Raw genomic sequence first — 23,863 nt, 5'->3', positions numbered from 1 at the left:
CTGACATTGTGCACTTAAACCACATGTGATTTTTTTATATTACAAACTTCAAATTGTGGAGCACAGAGGATTATAAATAAATGATGGGTCTTTGTCCCAAACATTATGAATGACACTGTATCTTAACAATAAATTCTACATTAATTCTTGGATTATAATTAATTACTTGGTCTCAGCAGATTATTCGCTGCTCCACAATTTGACTCGGTGTCATCTGTGAGGCAGGTTGGGAGGGAATTCATCGATCTACGTTTGGAAAGCATATGTGGAGACCTGGTGAATATGAACTCATTGTCATATCACCATTATGAAATTGAATGCAAGGTAACAAATCAGTCGATAGAAAGTCAAGTTGACTCTGAACCAACGCAACAGAGCATTCAGAAAGCACTTGAACCTGGAGGTAATCTATTGAAATAGGTACAGAAAGAGTTGGAAGTTTGGAGGAGAGCATGGGTAAGCAATCAATCTGACAAGATTTAACCAATGATGATCCCAACAAGTTGTGTATTTGGACCTGCGTTTTTCTTGACTTCACAAGAGAGGAGCAGGCAGCCACATAAGTTTACTCATGATATCAACAGGCAGCAAGAGAAGTGCACGGATGGAGCAAGAGATTTGCATTAGGATACTGACAAGAGAGCATGAAAAATTATAGGAAATGAAGGTCAATGTCGGGTTAACGCATGTCAGATTCAAGAATATTTTCTCTATATGGAATTGCAGAAAACCTGAAGGGTTTCAGGGTTTAAGTGCATAAATTACCAACAAAAATGACTTCAGTTTGATTTAGAGATACAGCGTGGAAACAAGCCCTTCGGACCACTGAGTCCACGCTGAACAATGATCACCCATACACAAGTTGTATCCTACACACCAGGGATCATTTACAGAGGTCAATTAACAAACAACCTGCACATCTTTGGAAAGTGGGAGGAAACCAGAGCATCTGGAGAAAACCAACGCGGTCACAGGGAGAATGTGCAAACTCTACACAGACAGCACCCGTGGTTAGGATCGAACCCGCGTCCCAGGTTATACATACCATCTAAAGAAAAGCAATAAATATATTTAAGGTTTTCAAATTCTCGTGGAGGTTGAACCACCTAACAGCAGTAGTGACGTTGAGGATAGCATCAAACAGGAAATTAGGGATGCGTGTTGCAAAGGTACAGCGGTTATCATGGGTGACTTTAATCTACCTATAGATTGGGCTAACCAAGTTGGTAACAACACTGAGGAGGATTTCCTGGAGTGTATACGGGGTCGTTTTCTAAACCAATATGTAACGGAACCAACAGGAAGGCAGGCCATCCTAGACTGGGTATTGTGTAATGAGGAAGGATTAGTCAGCAATCTTGTTGTGCAAAGCCCCTTGGGCAACAGTGACCATAATATGGTAGAATTCTGCATTAGGATGGAGAGTGACACAGTTAATTCAGAGACAAGGGTCCTGAACTTAATGAAAGGTAACTTTGATGGTGTGAGACAGGAATTGGCGAGGATAGACTGGCAAATTATACTTAAAGGGTTGACGGTGGATATGCAATGGCAAAGATTTAAAGATCGAATGGATTAATTACAATAATTGTTCATCCCTGTTTGGTGTAAAAATAAAACAGGGAAGGTGGCTCAACTGTGGCTAAGAGTGAAATTTATATGCCTTTTCCTTGTTAAATCCAAGGAAGAGGCATATAAATTGGCCAGAGGAAGCAGCAAACCGGACTGGGGGAAATTTAGAATTCAACTGAGGACAAAGGGGTTAATTAAGAGGGGGAAAATAGAACATGAAAGAAAGCTTGCGGGGAATATAAAAACTGATTCTAAAAGCTTCTTTCGATATGTGAAGAGGAAAAGATTAGTGAAGAAACAGGCAAATTTATAATGGGAACCAAGTACATTGGTTCTGTCTTCACTAAGGAAGACACAATCTCCCAGAAATACTAGGCGACCGAAGTTCTCGTGGGAAGGAGGGACTGAAGGAAATTCACATTATTCAGGAATTGATGTTATGTGAATTGTTGGGACTGAAGGCAGATAAATCCCCAGGACCTGCTGGTCTGCATTCTAGTGTACTCAAGGAGGTGGCCCGAGAAATCGTGGATGTACTGGTGATCATTTTCCAATGTTCTATAGACGCTGGATCAGTTCCTGTGGACTGGAGGGTAGCTAATGTAATCCCACTTTTTAAGAAAGGAGGGAGAGAGAAAACAGGGAATTATAGAACTGTTAGCCTAACCGGTCGTGGGGAAGATGCTTGAGTCAATTATTAAAGATGTAATAGCAGTGCATTTGGAAAGCAGTGACAGGATCGGTTAAAGTCAGCATGGATTTATGAAGGGGAAATCATGCTCAACTAATCTTCTGGAATTTTATGAGGATGTAACAAGCAGAATGGATAAAGGGGCTGTCCCACTTGGGCGACCTAATTGGCGAGTTTAGAAGAGTTTAAAAAATGACATGTTGAAGACCTCCTTCGACTATGTTGAAGACCAGCTTCAACTAGCTACGACTAACTTTGGGGAAATTGGATATCGAATAGTGGAGCATGAAGACGACCTCCTTCGATCTCCCTTCGACTATGATGAAGACTATCTACAACTACCTTCAACTACCCTCGATTACCTACGACTAACATACCGACCTACTACAACCTACTACGACTAAACCTACGAGTAAAAAAAGTATATATTTTTTCCATGGCAACCTTTTTTTACTCGCAGGCATTTTTTAACATATTGAAAAAAACGCTGCGACCTAGCTGAGGCCTCGAGTACGCGGAGACCACACTCAAGCATGAAGGAGAGTTACGAAGACCTCCTACGTGTCGACCATGCTGCGAGTATGAGTCGAGGACAAACTCGCCAGAACTCGCGGATTGGGTCGCCCAAGTGGGACAGGCCCTTAAGGAAGAGCCAGGGAATGTGGTGTATCTGGACTTTCAAAAAGCCTTTGACACTGTCCCACACAAGAGATTAGTGTGCAAAATTAGAACACATGGTATTGGGGGTGGGGTATTGACATGGTAAGAGAATTGGTTGGCCGGCAGGAAGTAAAGAGTAGGAATTAACGGGTCCTTTTCAGAATGGCTGGCAGTGACTAGTGGGGTTCCGCAAGGCTCAGTGCTGGAACCCCAGTTATTTACAAGATATTTTAACGATTTAGACGAGTGAATTAAACATAACATCTCCAAGTTTGCAGATGACAGAAAGCTGGGGGCAGTGTGAACTGCAAGGAGGATGCTGTGAGGCTGCAGGGTGACTCGGATAGGTTGGGTGAGTGGTCAGATGCAGCATAATGTGGATAAATGTGAGGTTATCCATTTTGGTGCCAAGAAGAAGGTAGATTATTATCTGAATGATGTCAGATTAGGAAAAGGGGAGGTGTAACGAGACCTGGGTGTCCTTGTACATCAGTCACTGAAAGTAAGCATGCAGTGACAGCAGGCAGTGAAGAAAGTAGATGGCATGTTAGCCTTCATAGCAAGAGAATTTGAGTATAGGAGCAAGGAGGTCCTACTGCAGTTGTACAGGGCCCTGGTGAGACCACACCTGCAGTATTGTGTTCAGTTTTGGCCTCCTAATTTGAGGAAAGACATTCTTGCTATTGAGGGAGTGCAGCGTGGGTTCACCAGGTAAATTCCCGGGATGGCAAGACTGACATATGATGAAAGAATGGATCGACAGGGCTAATATTCACTGGAATTTAGATGGATGCGATGGAATCTTTTTGGAACATATAAAATTCTTAAGAGACTGGACAGGCTCGATGCAGGAAAAATGTTCCCGATGTTGGGGGAGTCCAGAACCAGAGGTCATAGTTTAAGAGTAAGGGGTAGGCTAATTAGAACTGAAATGAGGAAAAACGTTTTCACACAAGAGTTGTGACATCAGACTCCGGTAAGACCAGAGGTGGGGGTCTGTGCATTTATGTAAATAAAGCATGGTGCACGGACTCCACCATTATCGAGAGTCACTGCTCAGCTAACCTTGAGTTCCTCTTGGTTAGATGCAGACCATTCTATCTGCCCAGAGAGTTCACCTCCACTGTTGTGACTGCAGCCTATATCCCTCCTGATGCTAATGCCAAGCTTGCAATGAAAGAGCTGCATACTGCCATTAGCAATCAACAGACGCACAACCCCGCCTTCATTGTTGCGGGTGACAAGACACTGGACAAAGTCTACACCAACATGGCTGAAGCTTACAAAGCCATCCCCCTCCCCCACCTTGGTCAGTCTGATCACGTCTCATTGTTCCTGCTCCCTAAGTACTCCCCACTCATCAGACGGGTTAAACCAACTGTGAGGACAGTTAAAGTCTGGTCAGAGGAAGCGGACTTCACACTTCAGCAGTGTTTTGGAAACACTGACTGGAAGGCGTTTACAGCCCAGGCCACCCTTGACTCCCACACGGACATTGATTCCTACACATCCTCTGTTCTGGACTTTATAAACTCCACCATCAATAGTGTCACCTCCCTCAAACAGGTGACCATATTCCCGAATCAGAAGCCATGGATGAACAGCTAGGTCAGGCTACTGCTGAAAGCACGGGACACCACTTTCAGGTCAGGCGATGCTCGAGCCTACAGTTCAGCCAGGGCTAACCTGAAGAGGGGCATCAAGCAGGCCAAGCACTGCCATAAGCTCAGGATTGAGGAGCACTTCAACAACAACTCCGACCCCCGAAGCATGTGGCAAGGCATCCAGGCCATCACGGACTACAGACCCTCCAACACCACCCCCACATCCAGCGACGCTTCCTTCCTTGAGGAGCTTAATCACTTCTATGGCCGCTTCGACAGGGACAATCTAGAGACAGCCATCAAGGCTGTGCTACCTGCCGATCACCAACCCCTCACACTCACCCCCTACGACGTATACGTGGCACTGAGTAGGACTAATGCACGTAAAGCTGCTGGCCCTGACGGCATCCCCGGGCGCGTGCTCAGGGCCTGTGCCGCGCAGCTGACAGACGTCTGGACTGACATCTTCAACCTGTCACTTGCCCAAGCAGTTGTCCCCACGTACCTTAAAACCACCTCCATCGTGCCAGTGCCAAAACACTCCACTGCGGCAAGCCTCAACGACTTCCGCCCAGTTGCACTTACCCCCATCATCACCAAGTACTTCGAGAGGCTGGTCCTGGCACACCTCAAAAGCTGCCTACCCCCCACACTGGATCCCTATCAGTTTGCCTACCGCATCGATTCCAGCTCAGCATTCAACACCATTATACCATCAAAACTGATCACCAAACTCGGTAACCTGGGCATCGGCCCCTCCCTCTGCAACTGGATACTGGACTTTCTAACCAACAGACCCCAGTCTGTTAGGTTAGACAAGCACACCTCTTCAACCCTCACCCTGAACAGGGCTGTGTGCTGAGCCCCCTCCTCTACTCCCTCTTCACCTATGACTGCACACCTGTACATGGTACTAACACCATCATCAAGTATGCAGATGATACAACGGTGATTGGCCTCATCAGCAACAACGATGAGTCGGCCTACAGGGAGGAGGTCCAGCACTTAGCAGCATGGTGCGCTGACAACAACCTGGCCCTTAACTCCAAGAAGACCAAGGAGCTCATTGTAGACTTCAGGAAGTCCAGGGGCGGCACGCACACCCCCATCCACATTAACGGGACGGAGGTGGAATGTGTTTCTAGCTTCAGGTTCCTGGGAGTCAACATCTCCGATGACCTCTCCTGGACCCACAATACCTCAACTCTGATCAAGAAGGCTCACCAGCGTCTCTTCTTCCTGAGGAGACTGAAGAAGGTCCATCTGTCTCCTCAGATCCTGGTGAACTTCTACCGCTGCACCATCGAGAGCATCCTTACCAACTGCATCACAGTATGGTATGGCAACTGCTCTGTCTCCGACCGGAAGGCATTGCAGAGGGTGGTGAAAATTGCCCAACGCATCACCGGTTCCTCGCTCCCCTCCATTGAGTCTGTCCAAATCAAGCGTTGTCTGTGGAGGGCGCTCAGCATCGCCAAGGACTGCTCTCACCCCAACCATGGACTGTTTACCCTCCTACCATCCGGGAGGCGCTACAGGTCTCTCCGTTGCCGAACCAGCAGGTCCAGGAACAGCTTCTTCCCGGCGGCTGTCACTCTACTCAACAACGTACCTCGATGACTGCCAATCACCCCCCCCCCCCCCCCCCCCCCCCCCCGGACACTTATTATTATTTATTCAAATCATTTGCTATGTCGCTCTTCCAGGGAGATGCTAAATGCATTTTGTTGTCTCTGTATTGTACACTGACAATGACAATTAAAATTGAATCTGAATCTGAATCTGTGGAATTCTCTGCCACAGAAGGCAGTGGAGGCCAATTCACTGGATGTTTTCAAGAGCTTTAGATATAGCTCTGAGGGCTAACGGAATCAAGGGATATGGGGAGAAAGCAGGAACGGGGTACTGATTTTGGATGATCAGCCATGATCATATTGAATCATGCTGGCTCGAATGGCCTATTCCTGCACCTGTTTTCTCTGTTTCTAATTGCTCCAGTTTGCTCTGAATGGCCTATATCCACCATTTGTGCAACCTCCGAGTAATATCATTTAAAGGAAACCTGTGCAAATATTCATACAAAAGATTTTGGAATAATTTAAATTTTATATACCCATAGCAAGAGGGATATCTGTCCAGTTCAGGGCACACTTCTGTGTGCAGATTCCATCCTTGTTCAGCACCACTGTTAAGTCGTCTTGTCCAACTGCCACCTTCTGATCCTCCAAGGGAGTCACAAGAGGCTCTAGTTGCTTTCCAGTCGGGAAAAGTTCCTTTATTGAACCTTTTCCATCTAACTGTTTGAAAAGGAAAAAAAGAATTGTGTACGTTATTGATTCGGAATCAATTTAACCCACGAAAAGATATCTTAACTTGGAAAAAGACAACTTTCATTCATGTTAAAGATACAAATGGATTTACTAATTACTTATTATATACCATCATAGCAAATGTAAAATATTTTCTAATCATTTTACCCTATTATCTTGTTCCCAAGGTGCAAAACATGTCCATCAGCTAGATTCCTGAGCAAGCATGTTTTGAAGGGAGAGAAAATATCAAGAGTTTACCCAGGGGAGTGGATGTGAAAGTGGGATAACATAGAACTGGTGTGAATGGGTGATCAATGGCCTGCCTGGACTTGGTGGGCCGAAGGGCCCTTTTTCCATGCTGTGTCTCTAAAAGGAAAACTATTTAAGATTATATTCACCAGTTTTTAGACCTGAAAGCTCTGATGCAGATATACTTAATACATTATCTTCAAACTGAGTGGATGGTTTTAAACTAAACAATAGCTAACAACACGTGAATAATAGCAAATTTCCTCATTCCTATAACGCTGAATCATTTTTCTATAGCAATTCCACTGCATCAGTTCCTTTAACTTTGACCATCACAGAGATCATTCAAATGTTCTTGTTTGCTTACAGATGCAGCAAATACATGTGGAATGCATAGTGGTTCCCACTACCAATCGTCTGAATGTTTCAATATTCCCACAAAACGTGCAATTGTACATCACAGGAATTTCTACTCAGTTAACATAGTGTAGTAGTTTTCTGCAAAAACATTTTGCTAACAGCAGTCCTGAAAATCTTCAACCTACATTCTACGTACCCTGATAAGAAAATAATCCCTTTTAAAGCCCACACAAATGGAGTTCTCACACCAGGCCATAGATTTGGGAACATCAGGAACACTGAAATCTGCCTGTAACAACAAAGACATGTTTTTAAACATTGAAAATAGAAACATTCTGAATAAGCAGACTATTGTTCAGCAGGATGGCATTAAAGCTGAAAAGATAAAACAAATATCCTGCACTCTCTATCCACATTTCATTAACTCCGTTTGGCCAAAAGGCTGTCAAATTTGTCTGCACTGTGTTTCTAAACACACTAGTTCATAAGTGTGTGAAGTGTGAAGTGTATAGGACACTCTCACTCTCAGAGCCAAAATGTTGCATGCTATAAAAGATGTGGTATTAGAATGAGATGAGATTAATGTATAGCCTTATCGTGAGGCACCCATATGACATGTTAATTATACATTCAGTCTGAGGAAGAGATGAATGGGTTCAATACAAACAACTATGAGTCCAACATGAACAACTATGAGTGCACGAAAGCTAAACTGGCGAAATGGAAATGACAAATTAAGTTTAAAGATTGTTCAGTTAATATGCATCAGCAGACATTTAAGGAAATATTTCAGAACAGATACATGCCGACAAGAAAGATGGATTCCTCGAGGAGACCCAATATCTGTGATTTATCTATAGAGAGTAGATATAGAGGAACTTCGGGGAGTATTTTGTCACTCAAAGATCCATATCTGCAATGCTCTGATTGAGGGCGTATTGAAGGCAAATACTCATAACATTTTAGTAGTACTTACAGTGCCCTCCATAATCTTTGGGATAAAGACCCATCATTTATTTATTTGCCTCTGTACTGCACAATTTGAGATTTGTAATTAAAAAAATCACATGTGGTGAAAATGTGCATTGTCAGATTTTATTAAAGGATATTTCACCATGTAGAAATTACAGCTGCGTTTATATAGTCCCCCCATTTCAGGACACCATAATGTTTGGAACACATGGCTTCACCGATGTTTGTAATTGATCAGGTGTGTTTAAATGCTTCCTTAATGCAGGTATAAGAGAGCTCTCAGCACCGAGTCTTTCCTCCAATCTTTCCATCACCTTTGGAAAATTGTATTGCTGTTTATCAACATGAGGACCAAAGTTGTGCCAATGAAAGTCAACAAAGACATTATGAGACTGAGAAACAAGAATAAAACTGTTAGAGACATCAGCCAAACCTTAGGCTTACCAAAATCGACTGTTTGGAACATCATTAAGAAGAAAGAGAGCACTGGTGAGCTTTCTAATCGCAAATGGATTGGCAGGCCAAAGAAGACCTCCACAGCTGATGAGTGAACAATTCTCTCTATAATAAAGAAAAATCCCCAAACACCTGTCCGACAGATCAGAAACACTCTTCAGGAGTCGGGTGTGGATTTGTCAATGACCACTGTCCGCAGAAGACTTCATGAACAGAAATACAGAGGCTACACTGCAAGATGCAAACCATTGGTTAGCCGCAAAAATAGGATGGCCAGGTTACAGTTTGCCAAGAAGTACTTAAAATAGCAACCACAGTTCTGGAAAAAAAGGTATTTTGGACAGATGAGATGAAGATTAACTTATATCAGAGTGATTGCAAGAGCAAAGTATGGAGGAGATAAGGAACTGCCCAAGATCCAAAGCATACCACCTCATCTGTGAAACATGGTGGAGGGGGTGTTGTGGCCTGGGCATGTATGTCTGCTGAAGGTACTGGCTCACTTATCTTCATTGATGATACAACTGCTGATGGTAGTAGCATAATGAATTCAGAAGTGTATGGACACATCTTATCTGCTCAAGTTCAAACAAATGCCTCAAAACTCTTTGGCCTGCAGTTCATTCTACAGCAATACAATGATCCCAAACATACTGCTGAAGCAACAAAGGAGTTTTTCCAAAGCTAAAAACTGGTCAATTTTTGAGAGGCCAAGTCAATCACCCCATCTGAACCCAATTAGGCATGCCTTTTATATGTTGAAGAGAAAACTGAAGGGGACCAGCCCCCAAAACAAGCATACAGTAAGCTAAAGATGGCTGCAATACAGGCCTGGCAAAGCATCACCAGAGAAGACACCCAGCAACTGGTGATGTCCATGAATCGCAAACTTCAAGAAGTAATTGCATGCAAAGGATATGCAATAACATACAAAACATGACTACTTTCATTTACGTGACATTGCTGTGTCCCAAACATTATGGTGCCCTGAAATTGGGGGGACTATGTATAAACACTGCTGTAATTTCTACATGGTTAAGCCAAAATGTATAAAAATAGCCTTTATTAAAATCTGACAATGTGCACTTTAACTACATGTAACTAGTAGAGTGGATAAGGGAGAACCAGTGGAAGTGTTATATCTGGACTTTCAGAAGGCTTTCGACAAGGTCCCACATAAGAGATTCGTATACAAACTTAAAGCACACAGTATTGGGGGTTCAGTATTGATGTGGATAGAGAACTGGCTGGCAAACAGGAAGCAAAGAGTAGGAGTAAACGGGTCCTTTTCAGAATGGCAGGCAGTGACTAGTGGGGTACCGCAAGGCTCAGTGCTGGGACCCCAGTTATTTACAATATATATTAATGATTTGGACAAGGGAATTGAATGCAACATCTCCAGGTTTGCGGATGACACGAAGCTGGGGGGCAGTTTTAGCTGTGAGGAGGATGCTAGGAGGCTGCAAGGTGACTTGGATAGGCTGGGTGAGTGGGCAAATGCATGGCAGATACAGTATAATGTGGTTAAATGTGAGGTTATCCACTTTGGTTGCAAAAACAGGAAAGTAGACTATTATCTAAATGGTGGCCGATTTAGAAAAGTGGAGAGGCAACGAGACCTGGGTGTCATGGTGCACCAGTCATTGAAAGTAGGCATGCAGGTGCAGCAGGCAGAGAATAAAGCGAATGGTATGTTAGCATTCATAGCAAAAGGATTTGAGTATAGGAGCAGGGAGGTTCTACTGCAGTTGTACATGGTATTGGTGAGACCACACCTTGAGTATTGTGTACAGTTTTGGTCTCCAAATCTGAGGAAAGACATTCTTGCCATAGAGGGAGTACAGAGAAGGTTCACCAGACTGATTCCTGGGATGTCAGGACATTCAAATGAAGAAAGACTGGACAGACTCGGCTTGTACTCGCTAGAATTTAGAAGATTGAGGGGGGATCTTATAGAAACTTACAAAATTCTTAAATGGTTGGACAGGCTAGATGCAGGAAGATTGTTCCCGATGTTTGGGAAGTCCAGGACAAGGGGTCACAGTTTAAGGATAAAGGGGAAATCCTTTAGGACCGAGATGAGAAAAACATTTTTCACACAGAGTGGTGAATCTCTGGAACTCTCTGCCACAGAAGGTAGTTGAGGCCAGTTCATTGGCTATATTTAAGAGGGTGTTAGATGTGGCCCTTGTGGCTAAAGGGATCAGGGGGTATTGGAGAGAAGGCAGGTACAGGATACTGAGTTGGATGATCAGCCATTATCATATTGAATGGCGGTGCAGGCTCGAAGGGCCGAATGGCCTACTCCTGCACCTATTTTCTATGTTTCTACATGTGATTTTTTTCTATTACAAATCTCAAATTGTGGAGTACAGAGGCAAATAAATAAATGATGTGTCTTTGTCCAAAACATTATGGAAGGCACTTTAGACGAGTACTTAAAACATGATGGTACAGGCTATTATTCATGAGAGGCTGGCATGGAGACGGTTGGCACAAGATCCCGTTGCTGGGACTTCATGACAGACCAGAAGGTTTAAAAGAATAGAAAATGTAGTTAAAAATGGCAAAAAGAATATTAAGCAAGGAAAAAAAAGCAAGATAAAGCTAGCCAGAAATATTAAGACATAGTGAGAGTACTTTTACTTCTCTAATTAAGAGTTTACAAAGTGAGTACTGATCCAATAGAGTATGAGTATGGGAAATTAATAATAAAACAGAGGTAGCAGATGAATTAAACAGGCATTTTGCATCGTATTTACAACAGAGAATACAAGTGGCATTCCAGAAATTGCTGCAACTAGGGAAATGAAAAGAGGGAGGAACGTGGAAAAACTGCACACATCAGGGAGGTGGTGTCATGCAGATTGTTGGACCAACGATAATCCAAATCCTGAAGTACTTTATCCTGATGTTCTTAAAATGGGACTGGTGAGATGGTTGATGCATTGATTTTAACTTTTACAAGTTTTATAGAAAGTTCCAATGGATTGGAAAATAGCAAATCTTATTCAATGGGAGACAGTAATCAGGAAACCACAGGCCACATTAAGAGAAATTACTTCTGTGTGGGCACTCTGACGTAATCAAGTTGTATTGTTTTTTGGTAGTAAAAGACTACGTCAAATAAAGATCATGTCCAATGATCCAAAAGCAGCACACTGACATTGAACAACACATGTGATGAACTATGCTTTGAAGAAATTGGAAAAGATGTAGTTTAATAAATTGAGACATAAGAGAATACAGATGCTGGAATCTTAAGCAAAAAACAAAATGCTAGAGAAACCCAGCGGGTCAGGAAGCATCAGTGGATGGAAAAGGACAGTCAACATTTCAGGTCATGACCCTTGTTCAGATGTCCGCCCTTGCCACCCTACAGGTGCTGCCTGGCCTGCTGAATTCCTTCAGCACTTTTTTTGTTGCTCCTGGTTGCATAAAGGATGCTTGGAAGCAATGCAGCAAAATAATTTGTTTTAGGATTGCCATTAATATCCTCCACTCAGCAGGAATTAAAGTTGTCAGATGTTCTGCTTATTGGGATAGAACAGGAAGGGATGAAGATCGGAAAAAAATCTAAATGTTAGTCGCGACCCAATCTGAAATGGAGGCACAACCAGAGGAAGTGGTTGAAGCAGGTACTACAACAACATTTAAAACACATATATAGGAAAGGCATAGAGGGATATGGGTCATATGTAGGTAAATGGGATTAGCAAAGATGAGCACCTTGGTCAGCATTCATGAGTTGGGCCAAAGGACTTCTTTCTGTGTTGACTATGACACAATAAGTTACATAGCCCCTATAGGCAACCATAGCCACATTAAGTTAAAGGAAAATCAAAGAAACGACACAATATAATTCTGAAATCAAAATAAAAAAGGTTGCAGCATCTGCAGAAAGATATACTTGGACAACACCTTAACGTAAGCGGAAAAGAGACCACTGAGGCAATTAAAGCGAAAGGCACAGGTGTAAACTCTGCTGGAAAGCAGGGAACTTCAATTATGACATTCCAGACCTTTTGAAAATTCACTAGTTCCACCTTATTCATACTCTTATTAGGTTTGCCTAACTCCATTTCATTTGCATATATCAACACTCACTTTTGCCAATTATTATATTATAATATTGTGAGCCAGCCTTCTGGATTTTAAATATTTCCCCCTAGAGATTTTCACCAAGGTAGTCTCACCTGTGCTTCATGGAACTCCCGACCCCGCCAGCAGTAAAGCTGCAGTTTCTTCTTCACAGCGACACACATATTGAGAGTCAGCTCATCGCTGTCAGATCGCTGAAAATATAGCATGCACATTACAAACCACATTTGAAAAGTACATTTTCAAATATCCTATTCTGCCAACATTTTCACACAGAGAGTTGTGAGTCTGCGGAATTCTCTGCCTCAGAGGCCGGTTCTCTGGATACTTTCAAGAGAGAGCTAGATAGGGCTCTTAAAGATAGCGGAGTCAGGGGATATGGGTTGAAGGTAGGAACAGGGTACTGATTGGGGATGATCAGCCATGATCACATTGAATGGCGGTGCTGGCTCGAAGGGCCGAATGGCCTACTCCTGCACCTATTGTCTATTATGTGTGTAGAATATATAATATGCACAGTGGATCATAAATAATATTGATACAACTAAAACATTTTGAAAAACGTAGATCTTAAACTGACCCTCAATTCTGCAAAACGTACATCAGAAATTTAATTTCACTGTTGTACATTTGGCTGCAGAACCACTGCAAACAGATGTTATCAAATCATAATCAGTGGAAGTGCAACAAAACTATTACATTCCAAGTCCCTTCCAGCAGGACTTTTTAATTTGCAAATATTATTAACTTGGGTTAGAGAAGGGGAACATAGGCAACAGTCCCCATTTTTGATACACACCCACGTGTACATATGAGGACCATGACCATTGACATTGCACATTTTTGGGTTATACAAAAGAGACTTATAAATAATTAGCAGAGGTATCCAGCAAACAGAAGCATACCCCATATCAGGTCAATCCCTCCAAATGAAGGGAGAATCAATTAATATATAGCTACAAGTATTAAATTCCTTCTATTGTCAGAATATTCTAAGACATGCAATAAGAAATCCATTATCACAAGGAGCCCCTTAACAGTACAGTAAACCATTGTTTTAATGGACCCCATTATAACAGTCTTTCAGTGAGAGCAGATGAACCCTGAACTTGCACCGCCTCCCCGGCCGTTTAGAGTGCAGTTTCCAAGGACCCCTGCCCGGTTCGCAAGGTGCACCAGCGAGCCCTTCTTCACTCACTCCATGGTCCAGTAAAAGCGGCTGGCCATTTTTGTGGGCCTCCTGTAGTCTACCTTGAAGGCATTAACTTGATTCACCCTTCCACTGGCCCATGCTCCTCACATCCAACGTCTCCAGCTCTCTCATGGTTACGCGGTCAGACGAGCCTTTGGGCGGATTCATGGACCCGCTGTCAGACGAGCCTTCAGCAGGCCACGATTGTGCCGTCCAACAGCCCCCCACCAAGTTCTCTGTGGCAGAGTCCCAAAAACTCGCAACTCTCACAGAATTAATACTTTCGCATTTCAGTTTTAAATGGCCTCCCCTTATTGAATCCTCTTCACAACTTCCCTTCCAACATGTTTAGTTGCCATGCATTTACTTCTTTCCTCAAGATCTAAGTATATATTTTAAACTGTTGTGATCCCAGTACCAATCCCTGGTCACAGATTAGCAAACCTAAACATCTTCTTTACACCCCATTGCTACTTCCTACCTGTTAGCCATTTCTCTATCCGTGGCAATGTTATTTAACGTATGTTCTTATCTTGCATCTTCATCTTTTGTGTGGTGCATTGTTGAGTGGTTTTTAGATGTACAAATATATCTATTGGTTCTCTATCTACTCTGGTCAGACTTACTCAATAACACTAACAAATTTGTCAGATACAAGTTCCTCTTCTGAAGACATGTTAACTGCTTGATTAGATTATAATTTTTCAAATGTGTTGCCATTATTTCCTTAATATCTAGCATTTTCCAACAATAGGTAGACAGCCTATCATCCTACAGTTACCTGTTTTGTTCCCCCTTTTTTAGAATAGGTTGCCATACTGGCACCTTTCCAGTCCTCTGGCACTTATCCAGAATCTAGGGATTAAAAAAAAAAAAGATGCATCCACTATCTTAGCTGCCACTTCTTTAAAGATCGTCAGATGCAGACTACATGGGCCAGAAAGCTTAACAACCTTTAGTCCCATTAATATGCCAATTCTCCATCAACGGGAATATTTATTTCCCGCGCCTGCATTATTCAGTACAGAAATGGGATAAATAGTGTCCCTACCATAATGATGGTGCAAAATACCTGTTTAACTCCATTGCTGTTTTTAAGTTTCCTGCAAACATTCTTTTGGAGGACCCAGTGTTCACCTGTACTATCTTTTTATTTAAAGAAATGCTTGTTTGCTTTTGCATTAATTACGAGTTTGCCCTTGTGGTGTATTTTCTCTTGCTTCATTATCTTTTTTTATACAGCTTCACCGGATTCTGAATTAATCTCAGTGATTGGGTCTACCACTAACTTCTGCCTCTTTATACATTTTTTCTTTCAATCCAATACACTTCATATCTCCTTGGTTATCCATGGTTAGTTTATCACTTCCAGAGAATCTTCCCTTTTCACTTCATTTTTGTTGAATTTCATGAATTACTTCCTTAAATGTTAGCCACTGCTTGCCTATCATCTTTCCTGCTGTTCAATCACAGCAGTCTCCTTTTGCCAACATTATCCTAATCTCTATCCACATTCCACTGTATTTCTCTTTATTTAACTTAAACTTCCTTCCAACACTCGTCCAACCAGTGTTTTTCCCCAGCTCTTTTAAAAAAAAATGGTGCCATGTGACATTGACCCTTTCTTACATTGCTATTTCTTTCATCTCCTACTAACAGCACTATTCCACTTTATTTTCCTTCTCACCTGTCCTGCCAAAAAGTCAAATATCTCTAAAGATTAAATTTTCATCTTTGATCACCCTTCATCCATGTCTCCATAATTATTCCCCTTCACCACGATCAGGTGCAATTAGTTCACGTGCCTTTTTTGGAATGCCTTTCATTTTGCCCGTTTCTCATTAAAACATTTTTGTACTATGGCCCTACTTGCACCTCTCCCCTGATTTCCCCACCTTCAACACTTGAATTCTATAGTTTTTCTTTCATTTCCGTCCTGTACACTCCCCCAACTCTTCGAACTCTGAAGTAGCACTTTTGAGAATCATTAATGGAAGGCCACTTGTACAACCTACCAGATGGGGCAAATGTATCCCATCACCAACCAACAGTAAAAGATATAGGCTGAACACTTTGAAAAGAAAGGATATTGAGGGCAGTTTTGCCTTTTTAAAATAACTCCTGTTAAGGAGATTTAATAATGCTTCTACAACTCCCAGTCATATAATGTGCACTCAAACGCTCCCATATTCCCTGTACAAGTAAGCAGGGATTGAAATAAAGTTGTATGCATCATCGTTATCATCTTTAGATTTGTTAAGGAGATTTATTGAATCCTTACACAGCATAAATAATAATACTATCTGCACATCCTGCCTCTTACCTTCAAATCGCATGAGAAGAGACTGGCCCCTTTGGCCTTTGCAACCATTGTAATTTGTTGGAATGTGAGTAAATCATGAACATAAATATTATTTTCTGCAGGAAAAGAGAAAATATATTTAAATATTATTAGAAATAGTCCATTGCCTAAAATTTTTATTTCAGTCAGTATGGATTAATGTATCTATTCTGTCTACGCTAATAAACTACATATTGTTAAATTCAAGAGCATCTCTTCTTCGGAAGAGATTCTTTTAGAATCTTATTCTTAAAGAAACTTATTCTTTACCAAGACCTCAAAAATCTTCACCATTTTAAACATCCATTCCACTTGAAAGAACAACTCCGAGATTATGGAGCTAGAACTTCTGGATTTGCCCTCCCTTTTATAGTTACTTTACTTTTTAATTTAATTTTTCAATGTAAAATTGCAGTTCAAAGTGCTTTCTGCTTCAACGTCGAAAGGCAACGTTATGTTTATCCATTTCCGCAGAACTCTACATTATTAACAAGGAAGTCTTATGTGCATTCTACAAAAGATTCATTTGCAAATACATCAGGATCCATGAAATGTTCATCTAAAATAAAACATTTTTAATAACATTCAGCTTTGTGCTGTCTTATTTTCATACACGTGAACTTAATTTACAATACTGTTTACTTTAAAAACTGCCATAAAACTACTCCAATCCCAGGATTTTGCAGATTAAAGGGAGACACACTGGTCACGAGTATATTAAATTTTGTTTAAGCTGAATGATGCAATTCGACATTGATACTTTAATTTAAGAAGACCACAGTTCCTGTCACCAGATCTGAATTAATTATAAATGTGTTCTTTAAAACCACTGTCACATTATCAGAGGATCATCACGCGAGGATGAAATCCAATTTATTAGATTACTGTACATGGGGAAATTATTAAATGATTTGCAAATATGATTTTATAATATCAAATTTGTAACACCTCAGACCAAAGCAGGGAGCAGGGTGAAAAAGACATCCCACTGCTCAGATGGTATGGCTGGCACAGATGTGTTGCAGGTAGAGCTACCGCCACACAGGTCCAGTGACCCGGATTTGATTCTGAACTCGGGAGCAATCTGTTTGGTGGTTTCATGTATGGGTGATCAATGGTTGGCGTGGACTTGGTGGGCCAAGGGGCCCATTTCCACACTATATCTCTGAATTAAGCTAAACTATAATGGTAACCTGATAATGAAGCAAGTGAATTGTTACACAAAAGTCCCTTTCTTTTACAAGGAAATTACTAACCCATTTTAAGTACTACAATTAAACGCACAACAGCTAAATTCACTTTAATTGACATAGAAATGTTATGATTGGATTCAAAAGTAAAATGTCAACTTTTAATTTTTACTTACCCAAAAGTGAAATCAGTATCTTAAATTGGGATACCACATAAAGCTGGAAGACCAAAACAAAAACACATTATGGAGTAACTCAGTTAAACCAACATCACGATTAACCATGAGACAGCTTGCTAATCATTTTCAGGATTGCATCAATTGGAACAAATAAGAAACACATTATATTGTAGCATGAAAAAAAATGAAGTAACTGGTCAAGAAAATAGACAGAAATGATTCACACAAGATTCACCAGAACAGTCTATAAACCAAATAGGGCAAAACTGCGTGGAACTTAGGTGTGTGAGTAAACAGGAATGCAGTCTGGGTGCACAATTATACTCTAAATGGGATAACACTTTATTACTGAGGCAGGAGAGAGGAGGAGCAAATGTCTCAAAAGTAGAACAGTACTATCAAACTCAGGACAACGCAAGATGACTAGTACCTCCAATCTGGAAATTATGTCTAAAATTCAGTTAAGAGACATTGCGTGTGAAGTAAGTTTTGCAGAAGGAACCAAGAGACTCTGTTCAAGGTGCACAACATCACATGGTTATTAATTAAGGAACCACAGCACTAAACTTTTCCAATCTCCAGATCCCAAAACTATTTCAAGATGAGGACCAATTAACAGAATGTGTAGAATAGAACTGCAGAAGCTGGTTTAACTCAAAGATAGACACAAAATGCTGGAGTAAGTCAGCGGGACTGGCAGCGTCTCTGGAGAGAAGGAATGGGTGACATTTCGGGTCGAGACCCTTCTTCCGACTGATCCAATTAACCAATTCACAGGAGGGTCAGAGTTACAGAACCATTAGCTTCAAATTCACATCAAACAAATCTGTCCTGACAGCACCAACATTAAAAACTGAAAAGTCAGGAAACACATCCCAACACTCGCCTTTATTTGATGTACAATACTGTAAAATATTCCAGGTCTTTGATTCTTTATTTATCCTTTTTTCAGTTTGTGGATTCATTGTTCTCCCCCAATTGTCAGAAGAGGAGTCTCCTGCAACAAATTGCCCAGCCTATAATCTGAGTTTTTGTTATTGGTCCACTTGAGTTTCTGATCAATGGTGGCATCCAAAATTATGTCAGTGGCACTGACATTCAGAAGAGATGTCATTGTCATTGTTGTTGGAGATAGTCATTGTCTGAGGCTTTGTAGCATAATTGTTACTTGCCCTAATGATCTGGCCACACCTGATCATTGTCTAGGTCTTCCTTGATGGATGGAAGGTCATTGATGATGGGCCTGGGATGAATGACTCTATTTTTGTGGCCTGACTCTAGCGTTTGGAACCCTTTTGTCTTTAATATTGATTGATTTCAGTTTCACTAGGACTTATTGATGCTATACCCTAATCAAATGCTGCTTTAGTGTTAAGGCCAGACACATATGGAAAACAACTGATTCAGGTTTGAGACGTGGCTTTGACGAGATCAAATGGTCTTTGTGAAATAGAAACTGGGCGTAGGTGAGCAGATTACTAGCGAGCGAGTGCTGCTTTTCACTTGATTTAGAGTAAGCCGGTTGGGTAGGAATTAGCCGATTGGATTTGTCCTTGCTGTTGATGAGCGTTCCATAGCTGCACAATTTGCCACATTTTTTGGTAAATGCCAGAGTTTAAATTATATCGGAAAAAGACAAGAATGCGCATTTGGTGATGTCACAAGGATGATGCACATTTTAATCATAGTATTGGGCATTAAATTGGCATGTCAACTCACCACTTTTACAAAATGGCAAAAAGGGACCGACATAATTCCATACATCAACAAAACAAAAATGATGGATGATCTGGGTTTTAGATTTGATCACCAGATTCCATTTACTTACCCGAGTATAGGAAGGGCAAAGTGCCATTTGTATTTTGTGTTCAGAAATAAAATAAACGTAACCAAAGTTTGCTGGAAAGCAATTGGGTGCACACTAAGTGTGCACATTGTGTGTCAAGCAACTCAGAACAGGGAGCTGGGAATCAGAAGAAATTTGACCGGGCTGACCTAAGACTGGTGGAAGATCAAATTCCACAAGATTAGCTGGGCCAGATATTCAGTCAGATCTAACAGGTAAGCTCAGATATGATAAGAATAAGCGCTACTCAGCACATGCATGCCCACTGATCAGCGACTGAATATTTAACATAAGTGCAGTCCAGTGAAAGAGAAACAAAAGATGCAGGCTGAGCAGACCCTAGATTTCTTGCCCCTCCCACACCAGGAGGTTGCATTCAAAGCCTACCTTAAATTCATTATCATTTGAAGCCCTATCACCTTACAATTTATTTGTCATATTGAGGGGAGCTTCTGGAAGGTCACAGCAGGGCTAAGAAGCTGAAGGGTTCCAATCAGAAATGTCATCCATCCATTTCCCTCTACATATGATACCTGGCCTATTGAGTTCCTCCAGCACTTTGTTCTTTGCTCAAAATTCCAGCATTGGCAATCTTGTGTCTTCGTACAACTGACCCCCATCAGCAAGGCAGAGCAGCGATAACTCCGCCCGGGTGATTGGCAGAAAATAACTGTGACAACGACCATCAAGGAGCACAGGCAGCAAAGGCTGACTCTGAGCTCTCTAACCATGTGAGAGAAGATGACACCGGCACCACCCAAGGCAGGGCTCTGGGAGCCCCCGAAAACATGTGTGACTGCCCCCAAGTATAATAGATCGTGCTTGGGTCATGGCAGATAATTAGAGCCCAAGTTAAGTATTGTGCGTCCCTGTGCACAAGGATCCAATGCGTTCTTTGGCTTTTCTCGAAAGTATAATGCGCCTGGGCAAAACACTTATTCTTACTAGGGAGCATAGGCCATTGACAAATGTCCTCCACCTCACTGGCAGTTCTTTCGAGATCTCCCCAGTTGAGCCCACTCTCAGACATTTCTGTCTGGACAAAACACACTTAATGTATAATGGTTTAAGTGCTCAGAACAGGTAGGTGGAACAGCACCATTAGTCTTAGTCATAGTGCATCTCAATCTCCAATCAGACAAATAGCTCACTAATGCACACCATCTTGACTTACACGTGAATGAAAATCAAAAGTGAAACCATCTAGTACCATTGGAATCAAATTACTGCAAAAAATTATGAAGAAACTATCAAAAGATTTGGCGTAGAAAATGCTGAATTCAGAAGCAGCTTCAAGAGGCATTTAAACGGGGATTTGTAAAACCTGCTTTAATGCTTATGGCTGGATGTAATTCAAGTTATCAATTATTCAGTTACCATTCTAAATCACACCAGTGAATTGTAGCACAAGTGATAGATATCAGGAGTAAGGGGCTGGAAATTAGAGAAAAATTTAGTTAACATTTTTTTTTAAAAATCACTAAAATATCACATCTCTCATCAATCAGACAATATTATATCCACTGAAACAAAGGATGTAATAAATACCTGTTGAATTTTCTTTGAAAAGTTTTTGTTAGACTTTTCTAATAAGACTTCAAATTTGTTGTTACCTGTTAAAAGAAAGGAAAGATGACTCAAGGATTAACTTGTTTTTCTTAATCATTCAAATACTTCAAAACCAACAAGAATTTCTCAACTTCTTTGATTGATGAATAACGGCCTAGGGCTTCCACTCAATTATAGTCAGATTTATACAGCACAGAAATGGGTCCATCAGCCAACCACATGCATGCATACCTATCTGTCCATCAGCACTAATCCTATTTGCCCATACTACGCATGTATGAACTCATTTTATACGCCCTCGGAAAACACCCTAAAGCCCCATGATCGGTTCGGGAAGATGTGCATGACGACCTCAGTGTACAGAAGGGGTGGATGCTGGAGGAGATGGCCATGCTTTGAGGTAGTCGCAAGTTATGGTGTTGCCAGAGGCAGCCATGGGAGGCTACCGCAGCTCTCTAGTGAGTGAATTAAGGGTCAACTAACACTGCACAGGGCATTAGTAGAGGTATTTGATGGCCAGTCCAAATCCTGCATCGATCCAGTGCTGTCAGGACCCTGGGCAGAAAAATAGAAATTGCATATGTCCTTGGGCCAAGGTTGGGCTTTTCAGAGAAGTAGCAAGACTGGGAAAGCGGCTGGAGGCCTTTATCAGATTCAGATTCAGATTCAACTTTAATTGTCATTGTCAGTGTACAGTACAGAGACAACGAAATGCAGTTAGCATCTCCCTGGAAGAGCGACATAGAATATGATTTCAATAAATAAATCTATTTACATGCATAGTCATAGTGTTTTTCCTGTGGGAGGAGTGTTTGGGGGGGGGGGGGAGGGGGGTGATTGGCAGTCACCGAGGTACATTGTTGAGTAGTGTGACAGCCGCAGGGAAGAAGCTGTTCCTGGACCTGCTGGTCCGGCAACAGAGAGACCTGTAGCGCCTCCCGGATGGTAGGAGGATAAACAGTCCATGGTTGGGGTGAGAGCAGTCCTTGGCGATGCTGAGCGCCCTTCGCAGACAACGCTTGCTTTGGACAGACTCAATGGAGGGGAGCGAGGAACCGGTGATGCGTTGGGAAATTTTCACCACCCTCTGCAGTGCTTTCTGGTCGGAGACAGAGCAGTTGCCATACCATACTGTGATACAGTTGGTAAGGATGCTCTCGATGGTGCAGCGGTAGTTCACCAGAATCTGAGGAGACAGATGGACCTTCTTCAGTCTCCTCAGGAAGAAGAGACACTGGTGAGCCTTCTTGACCAGAGTTGAGGTATTGTGGGTCCAAGAGAGGTCATCGGAGATGTTGACTCCCAGGAACCTGAAGCTAGAAACATGTTCCACCTCCGTCCCGTTGATGTGGATGGGGGTGTGCGTGCCGCCCCTAGACTTCCTGAAGTCTACAATGAGCTCCTTGGTCTTCTTGGAGTTAAGGGCCAGGTTGTTGTCAGCGCACCATGCACTTATCGAGGTGCCGCGGTCTTGATGCCTTTCGGATCGCCATGATGAAGCCTGGGTCAGGGTCCGGGCGGGGCCTCGTGTGCCGGACTGGAGGAGCCGGTCCTCGCGGGTCGGAGACCGGGTCGGCGGAACGGCTGACAGAGCCCGCGGCTGTGGCCCAGGTGAGCACCACGGAGGCGTGAAGTGGGGCATCGACAGCGGTAAGGCCTCGGTGGTGGTCAAGGAACGTTAGTTGTGATGCCTCACGATGATGGGGCCTTGGCAGTGGTGAAGCCTCGCGGCAGCAGCAATGCCTTGCGGGTCGACAGTCGATGAGAGCGTGGGGGGACCACAGTGAGGGGGAGGGGAAGAACAATGAAGGACCCGGCGTGGGAGGACTGCTGTGAGGGAGGTGGAGAAGAACAATGGAGAACCCGGCGTGGGGGGACCGCGGTGAGGGAGGAGGGGAAGAACTATGGAGGACCTGGCGTGGGAGGACCGCCGTGAGGGAGGTGCGGGGAGAACAATGGAAGACCTGCCAACGAGAAACCGCCTTGAAGGGGGAAGGGAAGAACTATGGAGGACCCGGCATTTGGGGACCGGCGTGAGGGAGGTGAGGGGAGAACAATGGACAATTGGGGAGTGGGGGAGAACAACGAACAATGGGGACCTGGCGTGGGGGAACCGCTGTGAGGGGGAGAACAAAAGGAGGAGCTGGCGTGCTTTGTAACTTTGTCAGCGCCGTAGGTGGCTGCTACTTGTATACATTGGATATACAACAAAGAATTTCACTGTGCCTAGTCACATGTGACAATAAAGTATTCCATTCCATTTCAAAATGACGCCAGAACTGTAGACTCTTTGTGTGCTGTTCCAGAAGAGGATCTATTGTACTTATGTATAGTATTTTTTGACTAGAAATAATGCAGAACATCGCATCACTGTGCACATGACAATAAATAACTAACTGATCGTAATTGCCTGTAAAAAATGTCGCATAAATATAGTGATTATATCTGACTCCACCACTTCATCTGGCAGCAAGTTCCAGATGTCAAAAACTTTGCCCTCAAATCTCCTTTAAAACTCCTTCCTCTCAACTTGAACCTGTACTCTCTCGTTTTTAATGATTGGTTAGAT

General features: G+C 42.5%; 1 protein-coding gene across 1 annotated transcript in view; it reads right to left on the bottom strand.

The window, feature by feature from the left end:
• vps39 (VPS39 subunit of HOPS complex) overlaps positions 1-23,863 on the bottom strand; it is an 86,050-nt gene that overhangs the window by 49,757 nt on the left and 12,430 nt on the right. The window contains exons 3-8 of the mRNA XM_033026708.1: positions 21,274-21,338; positions 17,877-17,919; positions 16,493-16,587; positions 13,073-13,171; positions 7,645-7,737; positions 6,641-6,824 (exon numbers count right to left, since the gene is read on the bottom strand). Of these exons, the coding sequence (XP_032882599.1) occupies positions 6,641-6,824; positions 7,645-7,737; positions 13,073-13,171; positions 16,493-16,587; positions 17,877-17,919; positions 21,274-21,338 (579 nt within the window). The remainder of the gene's footprint in view (positions 1-6,640; positions 6,825-7,644; positions 7,738-13,072; positions 13,172-16,492; positions 16,588-17,876; positions 17,920-21,273; positions 21,339-23,863) is intronic.

The sequence above is a fragment of the Amblyraja radiata genome, chromosome 9, assembly GCF_010909765.2.
Source record: "Amblyraja radiata isolate CabotCenter1 chromosome 9, sAmbRad1.1.pri, whole genome shotgun sequence".
In the NCBI taxonomy this organism is placed as follows: domain Eukaryota; kingdom Metazoa; phylum Chordata; class Chondrichthyes; order Rajiformes; family Rajidae; genus Amblyraja; species Amblyraja radiata.
The sequence above is the reverse complement of the archived record's forward strand: the minus strand, read 5'-3'. Positions and strand labels throughout refer to the sequence as shown.